The following is a 14,945-nucleotide window of genomic DNA, read 5'->3' as shown; positions in this document are numbered from 1 at the left end:
CCACTGTAGTTAAGATCCTAGCCAATTTCGAAGTCCTATTATTGAACTGAATTTGATACTTTCACATAAATCATAAAATTAGAAATGAACTACAAAACAATTCTAATAATATTCAAAGATCTCAGGAACTTAAATGGCTGAATTTTGAGCTTTTTTGTTTTATGACACTGAAAACTTTCATTGCAAAATATCACAATGTAATCTAATCTTAGTTTCACAAATAATTTCCACACTGATGACTTAGTACCTTCAGAGCATTAATGTGGAAAATCAGGTATTTACTACATTAGGGAATTAATAGTAGGCCTATAGCACATCCAAGTTAGTGAGTATACAGGAAATTCCTGAAAACAGCCCATGTTCTCTCGGCTCCTCCGAGCAAGTGGCCACGCGGTTTAGGTCGCGTAGCTATCAGCTTACATTTCAGAGATAGTGGGTTCGAACTCCACTGTCGCCAGGCCTGAAGATGGTTTTTCGTGGTTTCCCATTGTCAAAACAGCCTGTACCATAATTAAGGCCCTGGTCGCGTCCTTCTCGCTCCAAGCCCTTTCCTATCCCCCCGTTGCCAAAAGACCTATCTATGTTAGTGCAACGTATGACTGTGTGGTGTGCTCCTTTGAGATGAGCTAATCATCTCTTATCAATAACTTTCGGTTCGAAGAAATCTGCGGAGATTCCATACAATTTCTTCTTCTCTGCTGACATGAACTGGCTGTCTCCAAAATGATTCGAATGTAACGTTTTGTTATTGTACAAATAGCTCACATGTTTCTCCAATAAATCAGCCCTCCAACTATTTACAAGCAATTTTCTTGCCTTTCTTAATCCGTTTACCCTCCAGGGTTGGTTTATCCTTCGGACTGAGTGAGGGATCCCACCTCTACCGCCTCAAGGGCAGTGTCCTGGAGCGTGAGACTTTGGGTTGGGGATACAACTGAGGAGGAGGGCCAGTAGCTCGCCCAGGCGGCCTCACCTGCTATGCTGAAGAGGGGCCTTGTGGGGAATGGAAAGATCGGAATGGATAGAGAAGGGAGAGGGAAGGAAGCGACGGTGGCTTTAAGTTAGGTACCATCCCGGCATTTGCCTGGAGAAGAGGGAAACCACGGGAAACGACTTCGAAGACGACTGAGGTGGGAATCGAACTCCCTTCTACTCAGTTAACCTCCCGAGGCTGAGTGGACCCGGTTTCAGCCCTCGTACCACTTTTTTCAAATTTCGTGGTAGAGCTGGGAATCAAACCCAGGCCTCCAAGGGGTGGCAGCTAATCACACTAACCACTACACAGAGGCGACAAGCAATTTTATACACATTGAAAATTACAACACCGCTACGTGTTAAATAACGTTTTAACGCAACCGTAACCTCTAAGTTCAAATAATTATAATTGGATGGATTTCACTATGAGTTACATTCCTGAATCACTGATGAACGAAATGCCTACTTATCTGAAGTTCAATTTATGAATCTTCACAATATTGTTCTATTATCCGAAAATGTAAACAGTAATTCAGCCTTGAGGATCTTTAGAAAACCTAAAGAATGATAGCTCTGGTGTGTTCTTGTAATTGAGCAATTTATTGCGCCACACACACATCTTTTCGTAAATACCATGTCAATTTAATAGAAAACTGATCATCTATAATGTAATGACCTCACGCTTACCTCACAAAACGTATACAACTTACACATTCCAGAAGACCGGTGGCTTGTTGGCCGCGTAGAGCGCTGAAGTCGCATGGATGAAAAAAATGTGCCGAGCTTCGCGACTGTGTATATTAGACTGTGACTGTTGTAGAGAAGTCATTTATTTACCGTGTATGTTCTAAGAGTCTTGTTCTGTACAGCAGTTGTTACTGAAGATTTTGATGCTGTGGTGTGCAGCGGTACATCGCGCATGACTTGTACTGATACAAAAATTCGGTATGATTTTTCTCTGTGCTTGGTTTTGTTATTTAGCTTTTGTTTCTTAAGCGCATTTAATTTTTGCCATATTTTTACCACTTTTCACAAGCGCATTTAATTTTTACCCTTCATTTCGTGGGGCGATATGACGGCACAGTAGTACCTGACGTTGCCTGGGCAATTTTATTAAACGGAATTAACTGCATCCCCCATCCCGAGCCTATTAAAATTATCCGTTGTCTATTTTTTCCCAGTTTGCATTGAACTTCAATGCTGAGGTTTCGTATTTGCAGTAGTTTATCAATATTGCTGTAAAAACCTAAATAATCTCTTCGCCCACGATACAACTTCTGTTCCCTAGATTTCAAAAAATAATTTGCAGCTTGCTTTCTCCCTTCTTTTATTTTGAACTTAATTACCGAGTTTCACCAATATATAAGCCACGGCTTTCCCGTGACGTTGTTGAGCAGAGCTGTTCGATATGGCAACCTTGTAGTCATAAGAGCAGTACTGTTTTCTTAATACGGAATGACCTATACTAGTCACAGCTCAACTGTATGGAGTAGATACCGGTATATGTTTAAATTTAAACACTCATTCTTTCGATATAAACCCGGTGGACAAACTTGCTTATCGTCTTAATAATGTAACCTCATCAGTGAATCTGAATATTTTTATGAATCATGCTGTAAGAGAGGTGAAACAGATTTCACCATAGATAAGTTGAAGAAGTAGAGTAACTTTCGAACATTTGTACATTGATGTATCAGAGTCTCGTTTTTCAAATATTTAGGTAAAATACATATTATTATTATTATTATTATTATTATTATTATTATTATTATTATTATTATTATTATTATTATTATTATTATTATTATTATTTCGACGTGTTTTTCAATATTTCCTGTTAAATATTCGTATTTCGGCTACGATTTTACATTAATGCATTGAACCAGTGTAGTGACGTTACATGGCTGCGGCAGCAAGCTTCGGCTTCAGCGCATCCAGTTGCCCATTGCCAGTCTATTTACTACTAACTGATGTACCCGTGCTTCGCTACGTGATTCTCAGAAAGACTAGTCTTTATAGTTTTCCCAACTGAAGTCAACATAGATCATTACAATGGCGTCAGTAGGAATGTCGCGATTAAAAGCAATGTTATCATATGATATATTCGATCAAATGAAAACCCGCACATTTTCTCACTTTAAATGAACGGTACTGCGCTGCCGATCTAACAGTCCAAAGTTCCAGAGGTGGAATGACCAGGCCGCAGGCAGCTCCGAACACTCCTCTGCCATTATTCCATTAAATGTGCACACTGCTCATTCCAATCAGTGCCTCAGAGTTGGGATTGAATAGCTGGAATGCTATGATGAACCAGTGTGTTACGTACCAGTGGAATCAGAAAATGTATGAACCAGAGGAGTGGCATGCTAAAGAAAAGAGAGATCAAACTCCCCAGCTACTTCCCACCAATATTCAGGCAGCCTGTTATACTCGGTACGCAGCAGTAATCCCATCTCTCCGAGATGAGTGGCAGCAAAAGACACAAATCACATCACAACGAGCAATGGTCAATGTAATGTCATTTTTGATCAATTTTATGAGATTGCTCTATTGTAGGACTTCACACTTAGTTTTCTTCCGACTCTGTGATATTAGGGCATCTAATGTAAAGTGAGTCCTCCGTCCTTTCATGACTCCTTTTTGTCTTATTACTGTATTCAAGGGATCATTCCTTTACGTTTTTTCTAATTTTTTAACCATCATTACATTCTCTTGTCGATATGGACCGATGATCATGCGTTTTTACACCTTAAGACAATCATCACACAATCCGTCGCCAGTTAACACGATTGTTGAACAATATTTCCATGTAAGCAACGCTTGGCGTTGATATGGACTTAGCGACAGAAGTCTAAATTCGTCTAAATTCATGACTTCTCTTATTATAGTCGTCCCCTTGTGGGTGGGGGCGGTGAAATAACACCCACGGTACCCTCTGCCTGTTGTAAAAGGCGACTAAATGTGGCCCCACAAGTTCTGAACTTGGGAGGGTGGGTTGGCAAAAAAATTGGACCCTTAGCTGAGGCCTGGCATTGCTTCCACTTACTTGTGCCAGGCTCCTCACTTTCATCTATCCTATCCGAACTCCCTTGGTCAACTTTTGTCCTTTTCCAACCCCGACAGTATTACGTATGGACGCCTAGGAAGTCTTTCATTTTCAAGCCTCTCGTGGCCCTTGTCTTTCTTAGGCCGATATCTTCATTCTTCGAAGTGTCGGGCCCCTTCCATTTTTTCTCTCTGATTAGTGTTATATAGAGATTGGTTGCCTAGTTCTACTTCCTCTTGAAACAATAATCACAGTCGCCACCAATCTTATCATAGTCGGTACGGTAAAACTGAATAGGACATAAAGCAAAGCAAAGTCACCTCCGTACAGGCAACGAAGGCCCTTGGAGGAGTGAAAGGTAAAGGTTTCCACCATTGTTAACCTCGCCACATGATGGGGTAAAGTGGTTAGTTTTACGTCCGGCCGCCTTTGCCCCCAGGAATTAACCATTTTTGGTGTAGGCTGAGTGAACCTCTGGGCCATATGCGCCTCCGGAAGTGGAAATCTCCTTTCTTAAATTTTACCACTTCCTGACGGGGATTCGAACTCACGTCCTTCCGGGCGAACCGAGTCCGCCTTTACCGCCTCCGGGTTATTTTTTACCTGCTGACTATAACATAAAATCGATTTTAGAGGGCAATCGGTTGGAAATAAGTATCGCGGACTTTTTTTGTAGAGGTTTTTATGCTCTACAATTCGTACGCTTACACTTGGGGTCTATCGTTGATGACTGACTACATCTACAGTTATCAGGAAAGCTGGAAACGTCATAACAAAGGATGGAACCTGGTAGATTTCCAAAAGAGATTCTTCGATACCAACCCAGTGGAAAATGATCTGAAGGACGTCCGATGAAGTGATGAAGGGAAAATGCAAGACCGTAATGGGACACATGGCCCAGTACTTGGAAGGAAGGTGATAATGTGTATACAAACGATATTTGCTAAATAAATATTTAATTATAATCATTATGCATAGGAATTAGAATAAATTATTTTGACGTGTGGTAACTAAATACTCCTTTGACTACTATAGTAATAGCCACGTAAGGAAATACCCCAGAAAGTAAATATCGCCGCCCGATGCTCTTCTTTTCTCTTTTTTGTAATGGCTTATCACTGCTGCCAACCTGCCTGGTTACATATTAAAATCACCAGACATAACCATAACAAACTAACCTCAATGTAAACACCGATAATGAATGTTTCCCTACCCTAGTAAATGATAAAAGATAAGATGAAATTAATCAAGATAATTATGAATATCTCGTCGATTTCCACACTCAATGAGGAATTAAGGAAATAAACACACTTTCTCACTCAAATTATCTGTCTTTATTTTGATATACAGTAGGCGTACTATAACCATATTCTTGAAAAGAGGGGCGTGTTAAACGATGCAATTTATTTAATAAGTCTTTGCAGTGTGATTTTCGAAAGTTCCAGACATCTAATGACTTCCCTTTCTTTTGCGCGAACATTTCCTTCTCTCTTCAATACCGGTAACCAGTAAGGAGAGAGATTATTGGGCATATTTTTTCAGCCTGCAGGCTGGTTATATCTTCAAGCTTATCAGGAAACATATAGGACTACTAATGTGCCAAGCTCCGTAAACGGAAATTAGGTCAGCTTTCAAGTTCACTGCGGATTTGAAAATAATAATGTTATAAGTTCTACTGTCAAAATTTCGTTCCGCAAGAGTTTTTTCATGTACCGGTAGATCTAGACATGAGACTGGCGTATTTGATCACTTAATCATTTCACACAAACAATGTTATTAAATGGATTATCCGAACATGCCACAATTCTACTTACCTGGTATTAGCCAAATAGATTTACAATCCCACAGAAAAAGAAAATATGCTTTAAATATTCTCGCAAATGTATCACTAGTGACTTTAACGGCGATGCGGTGGCAACACGCAGTTCATGCTAGAACAGTGATTGAACGTTGCCAACGTGCCAGATTAACGGTTAATGTAAGACGTCGTATCGGCAAGTAGGGTCCCTAAACTGTATGGTTACCGACACTGAAAAAGACCTGCAAAATACCCAACAGCAAGAAAAGTAACTATAAATCGATACCTTAATATTACAGGGGAGAAAGGGTAAGGTTGCACCCTTAGGGTACGTCCTTACACGGAGAGGACTATACTTGTAGTCACGGAAATACTGTAGGCCAACATAAAAGCTTGTTTAGGAATACAGCATAAACAATGAACGACAAACGAACTGTACATTTGTAATGCGTAAATATAATATACTCAGCCAGGTACACTGTCGTGGCTTTGCTTGCGCCTTGACTCCGCATGTCACCATTTAGTCTTTAGAACACAAACTACTAGAATTCAGCTGCTATTGGCTCTTCCCGCGCTCATGCCGTTAGCTCAAGGAGCGGGCCTCACTCACACTTTGCTTTACGTCGCACCGACACAGATAGGTCTTACGGCGACGATGGGATAGATATGAAAGGGATGGGGGTGGGAAGGAAGCATCCGTGGCCTTAATTAAGGTACACCGAGCTCGATAGCTGCAGTCGCTGATGTGTCGCTAGTATCCAGTAATCGGGAGATAGTGGGTTCGAACCCTACTGTCGGCAGCCCTGAAGATGGTTTTCCGTGGTTTCCCATTTTCACGCCAGGCAAATGCTGGGTCTGTACCTTAATTAAGGCCACGGCCGCTTCCTTCCCATTCCTAGGCCTTTCCTATCCCATCGCCGCCATACGACGTATCTGTGTCGATGCGACGTAAAGCAAATAACAAAAAATGAAGGTACAGCCCCGGGATTTGCTTGGCGACGCTGTTATCGCCTGGACAGGTTTATATCGATAGTAGGTAGGTGGTCATAGTATTCTTGCTGATCAGTATATAAGGATTAATTGGGGGATGCAGCTATTACAGTGCGGAAGACGAACAAGTTGCAGGAAGTTCTGGAAGCAACAAATCTACAGGGACGTTAAGCAAGTAGTTATAAAGAAGCATATGTTCCGTCCATGAACATTTCAAAATAAGTCAACAAATGGCAAAAGCCAGTTCATGATACAGTTGGGAGAAAGTGACATCGACGACGAAGACCATGAGTAAAGTTAGTACCACAACCGTTACTTCATGAAAGAATGGACTAATATATGACAGCTGTATGCGTTAGATTTCTATGCACATTAATGTGAAGTAATCGTGACAGCAGCGCATGGAAGCGCGGCCGGTCGGCATTGTCCATAAACAGGCCTTTGTTAAGCCGCATGGTAATTTTTTTGAGTGCGACGATGATTATACTTAAGGCAGGGAGTACATACAGTTCCAGTATAGTATACTTCAATCTGATCTTAAAGTGGTGGCAGATTAAGAAACCGAACAAGACGACGATGTGACTATTTGACAGTGTCTTGAACGAGTTACTCCTCTTAAAGGCAACCATTTTCCGGCTCCTGGGGCTGAATGTTCAGCGTTGGCGGCGTTCAATGAAGAGGGGTCCCGGGTTCGATTTCCGGCTGGGCCGGCGATTTTAGCCTTGTCTAGTTTGTGTTTGTTCCAATTCACTCCTCGTTTACACAGAACACAGCGCGCCACACTACCAACCACCACAGAAACACGCGATAGTGAATGCATCCCTTCACATAGGGTTGGCGTCAGGAAGGGCATTTCACCGTAATACAGAGCCAGGTCCTTATGCACTACGCAGTTAGTAGTCGCGACTCCGACAAGATGTGGGGAGAAACAAAAGAAGAAGAAGAAGAAGAAGAAGAAGAAAATGGTTCGAAGTCAGCCATTACAAGACAGAAAAAACTATGTAATAAAAACTTGCTCACCTTTTACGCAAAACTCATTCGTTGTGTTGGGGTCTGTGTACTGGTAGAAACCACTTTTACATTCACACTGTGTCTGGAGTTGGCAGTAGGAGTTCGGCTCGCATTCTGCATCGTAGGAGCACTTCCCTGTAATTAAAGATTTAGAATTAATAAACATAGTGCAGTTTCACAAGCTGTCGATGTCGTATACTGTAATATCCACCCACCGTAATTTTTTTTCATTGTTAATAACATAGGCCAACGATGAAAGAAGTTTTTAAAATGAATTTGCCGTATTATTATGGTTTTTAGTGTGCTGAATCCAAATATGACAATAAAATTTCCTATCACCCACCATTTGTTTTACATTTTAAAAGAAAATATCTAAGGAAATTAAATTTGTTGCAAATTCGAGGTATTTTATACACTATTGAAATAAGTAAAAACTAGAAGACTCGTGCTGCTCCGCTCGTTATAAACAGGTCTGATAACTCCTCTTAATATGCCTGTCCTAGTCATATTGTTTTGCCTGCCCTTTTCAATATTTTTGTGAACATGTAATAAGAACCGCTTCATGGTACGCCGCAGTTCGTAGTCAGAATTCATCCATTCTGACGTCATCATGCCGTCTTGTTTATATATTCGTGTTTTTATCCTGCAATTCTTGATGTAAAGCTTAGTATTGTGTCGTAGAAGGCAATTGCGTTTTTAATCGCAGCTCTTCTGTACAGTATGGTTTTCTTGTGAGCTCATAGGTTAGTCTCGAAGAAACGTTTCTTGCCAGGCAGATAACTTTTTTAAGATACACGGCCTTCACTCTTTCTAGTGTAGCTGAGTTATCCTTAGATACGAGTTCCCAGATAATGTCTAAGGCGTATGTCATCATGGGGTGTATTTGTACGTAGACTTTTTTCTCTTAGTAGTAAGTTATCAGGAATGCTCTGCTATCTGTTGAATATATTTGGAAGCTGGAAAAGTTCGAGAATCAAAGAGTATTTATCAGGGAACAGTATTCTTCCGTGATTAGAGGAAATGTATACTCTGTGGCGTGGCAGGTAGTAATCAAACATGGCTGCATGCAATGGCATTACTTATGATGAAAATCACATAATGTATCATCATCGGAATGTTAATGAAAGTGTTAGTCGCTTAGCAACTTGCTCAGTACGGAATGTATTGCGGGTTAAGTAAGACTTCACCTGAAATTATTGGAGTGGTCATTTAATGATTTGATTTAATGATTACTCAAAGTTGGCTGAACTTAGAGACCTATCAATGTCTCATGATCCAGTGGCAGGAAATTCCGGAGAAAATTAAACAAAAATGAAGCAAATCTGTACAGAAAAACGGATGGATGGATTTGCCAATACTGTTTCTAGCAAACTCTTTTAATATATAGATGGTTTAAATTAAGATGGCAGTGGTTGCACTGGTCTGTAGTGTGTATGGACAATTAGATCGCGGCACTCTTGAGTCTTCCTTTTTTTTGTTTGTAGTTGAAGGGTCTACTACCAACATCACCATTCTCTGTTGGACGCAGTAGCAAGCGACCTTGTGTCAGCAGCGAAAGCTTCATTAGCCCTTAACTGCCTGATTTTTTAAAATTTCGGTTTCTCAGTTAGGACATGTTCATAACAAAAGGCTCAGAGAGGCTTAAGAAAGCCATTAAAACTGAGTTCCAGTGCAATAACTGACACAGTGTGTGGAAGTGTGTGTGTGTTCGTATGGGCCCGCTAGACAGATATGTGAGTGTAAGTAACAATTTTACATAAGTCATGTTCTGTTTACGAAAACATGTATATATATTGCTAAATCAAATATGTAAGTATTGTTGCTGTTTTTATCAACAAAAGAACCGATAAACTGATGTACTAAATTATGATTTAGATCAGAGGTGCTCAGCTGGGCCCCGTTGAGGCTTGCCCAGTGCGGCCGAGCTGGCGTGACGTGAATGCGGGCAGCTCATGTAACAAGTATATGTCACAGTGAAGCGCGTGAGCGAACGCACGTTGCAGGAAGGGAACAGTGACATTCCATTGCCATTACGAAGCTCTCATCCACTACTCAGCGAAATGAAAAGAAATGCTATATTCGTAATAAGACCGACCTTTCCGAGATGTTCCGGTTTGATTATACTGTGCTCGATATAAACAGTCAGTTTTATTTCCTTATATTTATAAATTCAAAAGAAACTGACAAGTTATAATGTTTGTGTTACAGTTTGCAAAGGTACAGAGTTTAAACGTACAAGCTATGATTTACAATTCCTTGAATGGGAATGACATTGTTTCCATTTCTTAAAAAGTAAAGTTCCTGTTATTCATTCAGCAAAAAGTAATATATTTACATAATTCAACAAGTTTACTGCTTGATTTTGCAGTGTTGTAGTGTTGTGCGAATTTCCCTGTTCACTTGAATTTGAAAATAGCATTTAAAACTTATCAGGCATCCGATGATAATAGCTAGCCTCTAAATGGCAAGGGATTTTTTCACGAGTGGGGACATAGATATTTACTATCCAGTATTAAAGTACAACAATCATGTAGATGTATCTACCAAATAGATTTACGGTATGCTTTTAAATAAATAACCTAACTGATGTTATTCCCGGTAAGCATGATTGGATTGTTGAGTTTATCAGATCATTTAAACTCAAGCAACCACAAGCCACAGCTTATCCACTCTAAATCTGCATTATGTTAGAAATGTTTTTAAAGCACCTCTTTAAATTTAACAGTGAAAATTGTAATTCATGACGTACATTACAAAAATAGTTGAGGTTGTAGGCCTAACACTTTGTTGTCTCCGGTCAAAATACGTGAACTGCAATAGACATAAATAAATTATTTCTTACAACGCAAATTGTAAATGACGTGGATTTCTACCCCTTTTTCTTTCATTATTTTCTGCCGCCATTTCAAACTCGTGTATCCTTCACGGCCTGTGACGTAGCCACAACGTCACTGTGGCTGGATAGCATACGCTCATTGCCTGCCTGTCCGCCCACTTACAGTGCTGGGCACCCGCGGAACGAAGTGTCCAGCGTGAACACCTCTGTTCTAGATAGAAGTAAAGTAAAAATATCATAAACCTCATATGCAGTAAACGGGAAGTTTGTCGGTTCCTGCTATCTGGTAAGTTTGAAAGCTAGTAACAGAGGACTAACATTATACCTGGGTCATTTTCTCATTATTAATTAGTTACACAGTTTCTACTCTCATGTTGTTTCTCTAGGCTGTTCATTTTATGTAATACATATGGAAATATGGAAGCAAGTCACACACAGACCAACATCGAACTTAGAACATTCTTTCGTGAGGTGCATCTCTCGTACGCACATGGTCGACGATTGCAATGCCCTAAACCATCAAATCAGTTCTAGCACTTCATTATATACGAAAAGTTCAAACAGTTCACGAGGAGTAGAGTTCCTGTGAGAGGAATAGAGCCATACTCAGTTTGACATCATTGTTTTTTCACTGAGAATTGGCTAAACATGAAATATTTCCTTGATTTGTTCCACCTTCAGTGTTCATTCCTCGTGAATGGGCAGTTGTTATACTCTTATCACGAATATTCACCGCACTGTTTCATAAATGACCGAGCTCCATAGCTGCAGTCGCTTAAGTGCGGCCAGTATCCAGTAATCGGGAGATAGTGGGTTCGAGCCCCACTGTCGGCAACCCTGAAGATGGCTTTCCATGGTTTCCCATTTTCACACCAGGCAAATGCCGGGGCTGCACCTTAATTAAGACCACGGCCGATTCCTTCCAATTCCTAGGCCTTTCCTATCCCATCATCGTCGTAAGACCTATCTGTGTCGGTGCGACGTAAAGCAAAAAAAAAAAAAAAGTTTCATAAATGTTTCCCTGGTGGCTGAGTTTCTTCACAAGGAGATATTTCCCCCCTTATCTGCAGTGATCTCAGAGTGTATGGAAGTCACAGAAAGTTCTGTCGAAGCGTTAAGAACAGGTAGATCACTTTGACATGTAATCCGATGCATTGAAGTGATTACCAACTCAGCAAGCACGTACGGTTGTTTCCCAGGTAAGTACTCAAGATTGCCCCACCATCTTCCTGTGCATCATCTTTAACAGCTAGAATGCTCACTGAGTCGTTTCAATGGAGAAACGAGTGAATTTTTCCTGGGGACGCCACAGGCGATTACCTATGTAAATAATGTAGATATAAACCTGTAATTTATTGCAGTGTTTATGTATATGCCATACGATAAATAAATAAATAAATAAATAAATAAATAAATAAATAAATAAATAAATAAATAAATAAATAAATAACAGCTAGAATTCCACAATCCGGAGGCTCCATAAATACATCACAAGCGTCAGAAATGTCATTTTCTTCGATGATATTCAATATTTCATTCAAAGAATGCTATCTGAAATTCAGAACATGCAAAGAAGGAGTATATAGTTTTCTGCTATCGAAACTGCCTAGCGTACCCAGTCGGGCACGCTGACTAGCAAAACACGAAATTTCTGTCTTCGTAAACAGTATCGTGAAAATTCCGTAGAAGTACGAATATGAGGTCATTTAAGACCTATTTATGTCAAAGGCTAACAGATTATCTCTAATTATATTCACAAAGATGTGACATTCATACTTTGTGTTGGAGAATACTGTCACTAACTGCCAAACTCGGACTATGTTGTTGTTGATCTGATGTACCCTCTCGCTCTGGCTTGAAATAATCATTTCCTGACATCCCATGGAATATGATGTAAATACTACCAAGTAATTATTGTGGTAACATGCCCACTCTTGAAGAAATAAGCGACTAACAAAATACACCAACCCTGTGCCCATACGGAAACGCTAGACAAATTCGAGTTGGAAATCATCAACAACACCAACATTCTCAGTTTACAAAGGTCTGTTTCTCGACAGTCAACATAGACGAACTTATATCAATCATCAATGATCTGCATCTAGGGCTGTCACCCAGGTGGCAGATTCCCTATCATTTGTGCCCTAGCTTTTTCTTAAATATTTTCAATGAACTTAGAAATGCATCGAATATTTCCTTTGATCCTTTACTCCAATCCCTTACTCCTCATCCTAAAATGAATATTTGCCCCAATCTGTCCTCTTGAATTCCCACTTTATCTTCATAATATGAGCTTTCCTACTTTTAAAAGCTCCACTCAAGCTTATTCTTCTACTTATGTCATTCCACGCCAACTCACCACTGACAGCTTGAAACGTACCACATAGTCGAGCATCTAGTCTCCTTACTCCCAGGTCTTCCCTGCCCAAAGTTTGCAACATTTCATTAACACTACTCCTTTGTCGTAAATCATCCACAACAAATCGTGCTGCTTTCCTTTTAATTTTTTTTCAGTTCTCGTATCAAGTAGCCCTGGTGAATGTCCCATACTCTGGAGCCATAATCTAATTGCGGTCTTACCAGAGACTTATAGCCCTCTCCTTTACATCTTTATTACAACCCCTAAATACTCTCATAACCACGTGAAGAGATCTGTAACCTTTCTTAACAACCTCGTTAATATGATTACCCCAATGAAGTTCATTCCTTATATTAGCACCTAGGTACGAGGGTTGGAATATAAATAGTGGCAACACTGCTGTGGAGACGCTATGCAACGGAATCTAATATTGTCGCTGATAGCACACGTTGGTTACATACCTACCTTACCTCGGAGCAAATGGACTCTCCCTTCCCACATCACCTGCGTGCGCACAAGCGAGAGAAACAGAGTAACTTGTGAGCTAGCGGTCTGACGTAACGTTGTCACTATGTTTTTCAAACAGGAACAACGGAGTTGGATCAAGTTGAATGTGCCAGAGGTCGTACAGCACGACAGTGTCATCAAAGTCTTCAAGAGGCTTGCGGGGAATCTGCATTGCCTTACAGAACAGTGGCACGTTGGGTAAAAGCCTTCAACGATGGTCAGCAAACTGTGGTGGACATTCATCGGGCAGGTCGTCCTACGAGTCCTACGAGTGCCGCGTTACTGGACAGTGATCGAAACCAGACTATTCGTGAGCATTCGCTTCAGGACTGTTTCAGAGATTCGACAGGCAGTAGACCGCTCCATTCGCACCATCAACAGAACAGGCTCTGCTAAAGGTATACTACGACTTCCACATCGCTGGCAACGAGTTATACACAACGCTGGTGACTGCATTGAAGGACAGTAAAGGTTGCTAACATGTAACTCTTTTGTATCTGTTCTAAATAAATAGTTGCCACGATTTAAGTTCCAACCTTCGTACTATAACCCCGTCAGCGCTATGATTAAAACTGAGAGGACTTTTCATCTTGGCGAAACTTACAACTTGACTTTTCATCTAAGTTTTCAGTGCATATTGTGTTGAGTACAATGGCCATCCATCGTTGTAAAACCTCTCCTGACAGTTTATGTTATACTTGTACCGAGTTTGTGATTAAGAAGCATCAAAGGTAAATTACAGAGTTAGTTAAAAAACGTACTTTTCATACTTTGAAACTAAACTTTGCAATCAGGATAAGTTAAGTCTCGGGTACCACACAAAGTATGTTATGTGAAAATGAAAACCAAAAACCTATTTTCAGTCATTGACCGGGTCAGGGATGGAAAGGATGAAGCCCCCACCTTGCAGGGAGGATAGGAGTTGATTCGGCTGCCGAGGCCTGTCGCACTCCTCTGGTACAATGATTAATGACTGACAGATGAAATGAAATGATACTGGAGAGTGTTGCTGGAATGAAAGATGACAGGGAAAACCGGAGTACGCAGAGAAGAAACCTGTCCCGCTTCCGCCTTTTTCAGCACATATCTTACATGGAGTGACCGGGATTTGAACCACGGAACCCAGTGGTGAGAGGCCAACGCGCTGCCGCCTGAGTCACGGATGCTTAATGTATGCGATGTATGTGTTGAAAATGTTCTAAAGTAGTCAAAAAGAAAAAAAAGAGCAATATCCTTTAGATTTGCTGTTCTTACGATGGAGGGAGACAAAATACCATTCGCACTTTTCCAAACGCTGTTTGTAAGTTCGACCAAAGAGTGGCATGGAAATTGGAGAAGAGATGAAGAGTTTGCACGGGTTTAACAACCGAGTGGACAAGTGTTTTCAATCGCCGAATGTCCCCTATTATCATGTGTCCTCAAA

General features: G+C 40.6%; 1 protein-coding gene across 1 annotated transcript in view; it reads right to left on the bottom strand.

Annotated features, from left to right (window-relative positions):
- LOC136869706 (prion-like-(Q/N-rich) domain-bearing protein 25) overlaps positions 1-14,945 on the bottom strand; it is a 109,000-nt gene that overhangs the window by 79,537 nt on the left and 14,518 nt on the right. The window contains exon 2 of the mRNA XM_067144869.2: positions 7,830-7,955. Coding sequence (XP_067000970.1) covers positions 7,830-7,955 — 126 coding nt within the window. The remainder of the gene's footprint in view (positions 1-7,829; positions 7,956-14,945) is intronic.

This window comes from Anabrus simplex, chromosome 1, assembly GCF_040414725.1.
Source record: "Anabrus simplex isolate iqAnaSimp1 chromosome 1, ASM4041472v1, whole genome shotgun sequence".
In the NCBI taxonomy this organism is placed as follows: domain Eukaryota; kingdom Metazoa; phylum Arthropoda; class Insecta; order Orthoptera; family Tettigoniidae; genus Anabrus; species Anabrus simplex.
The sequence above is the reverse complement of the archived record's forward strand: the minus strand, read 5'-3'. Positions and strand labels throughout refer to the sequence as shown.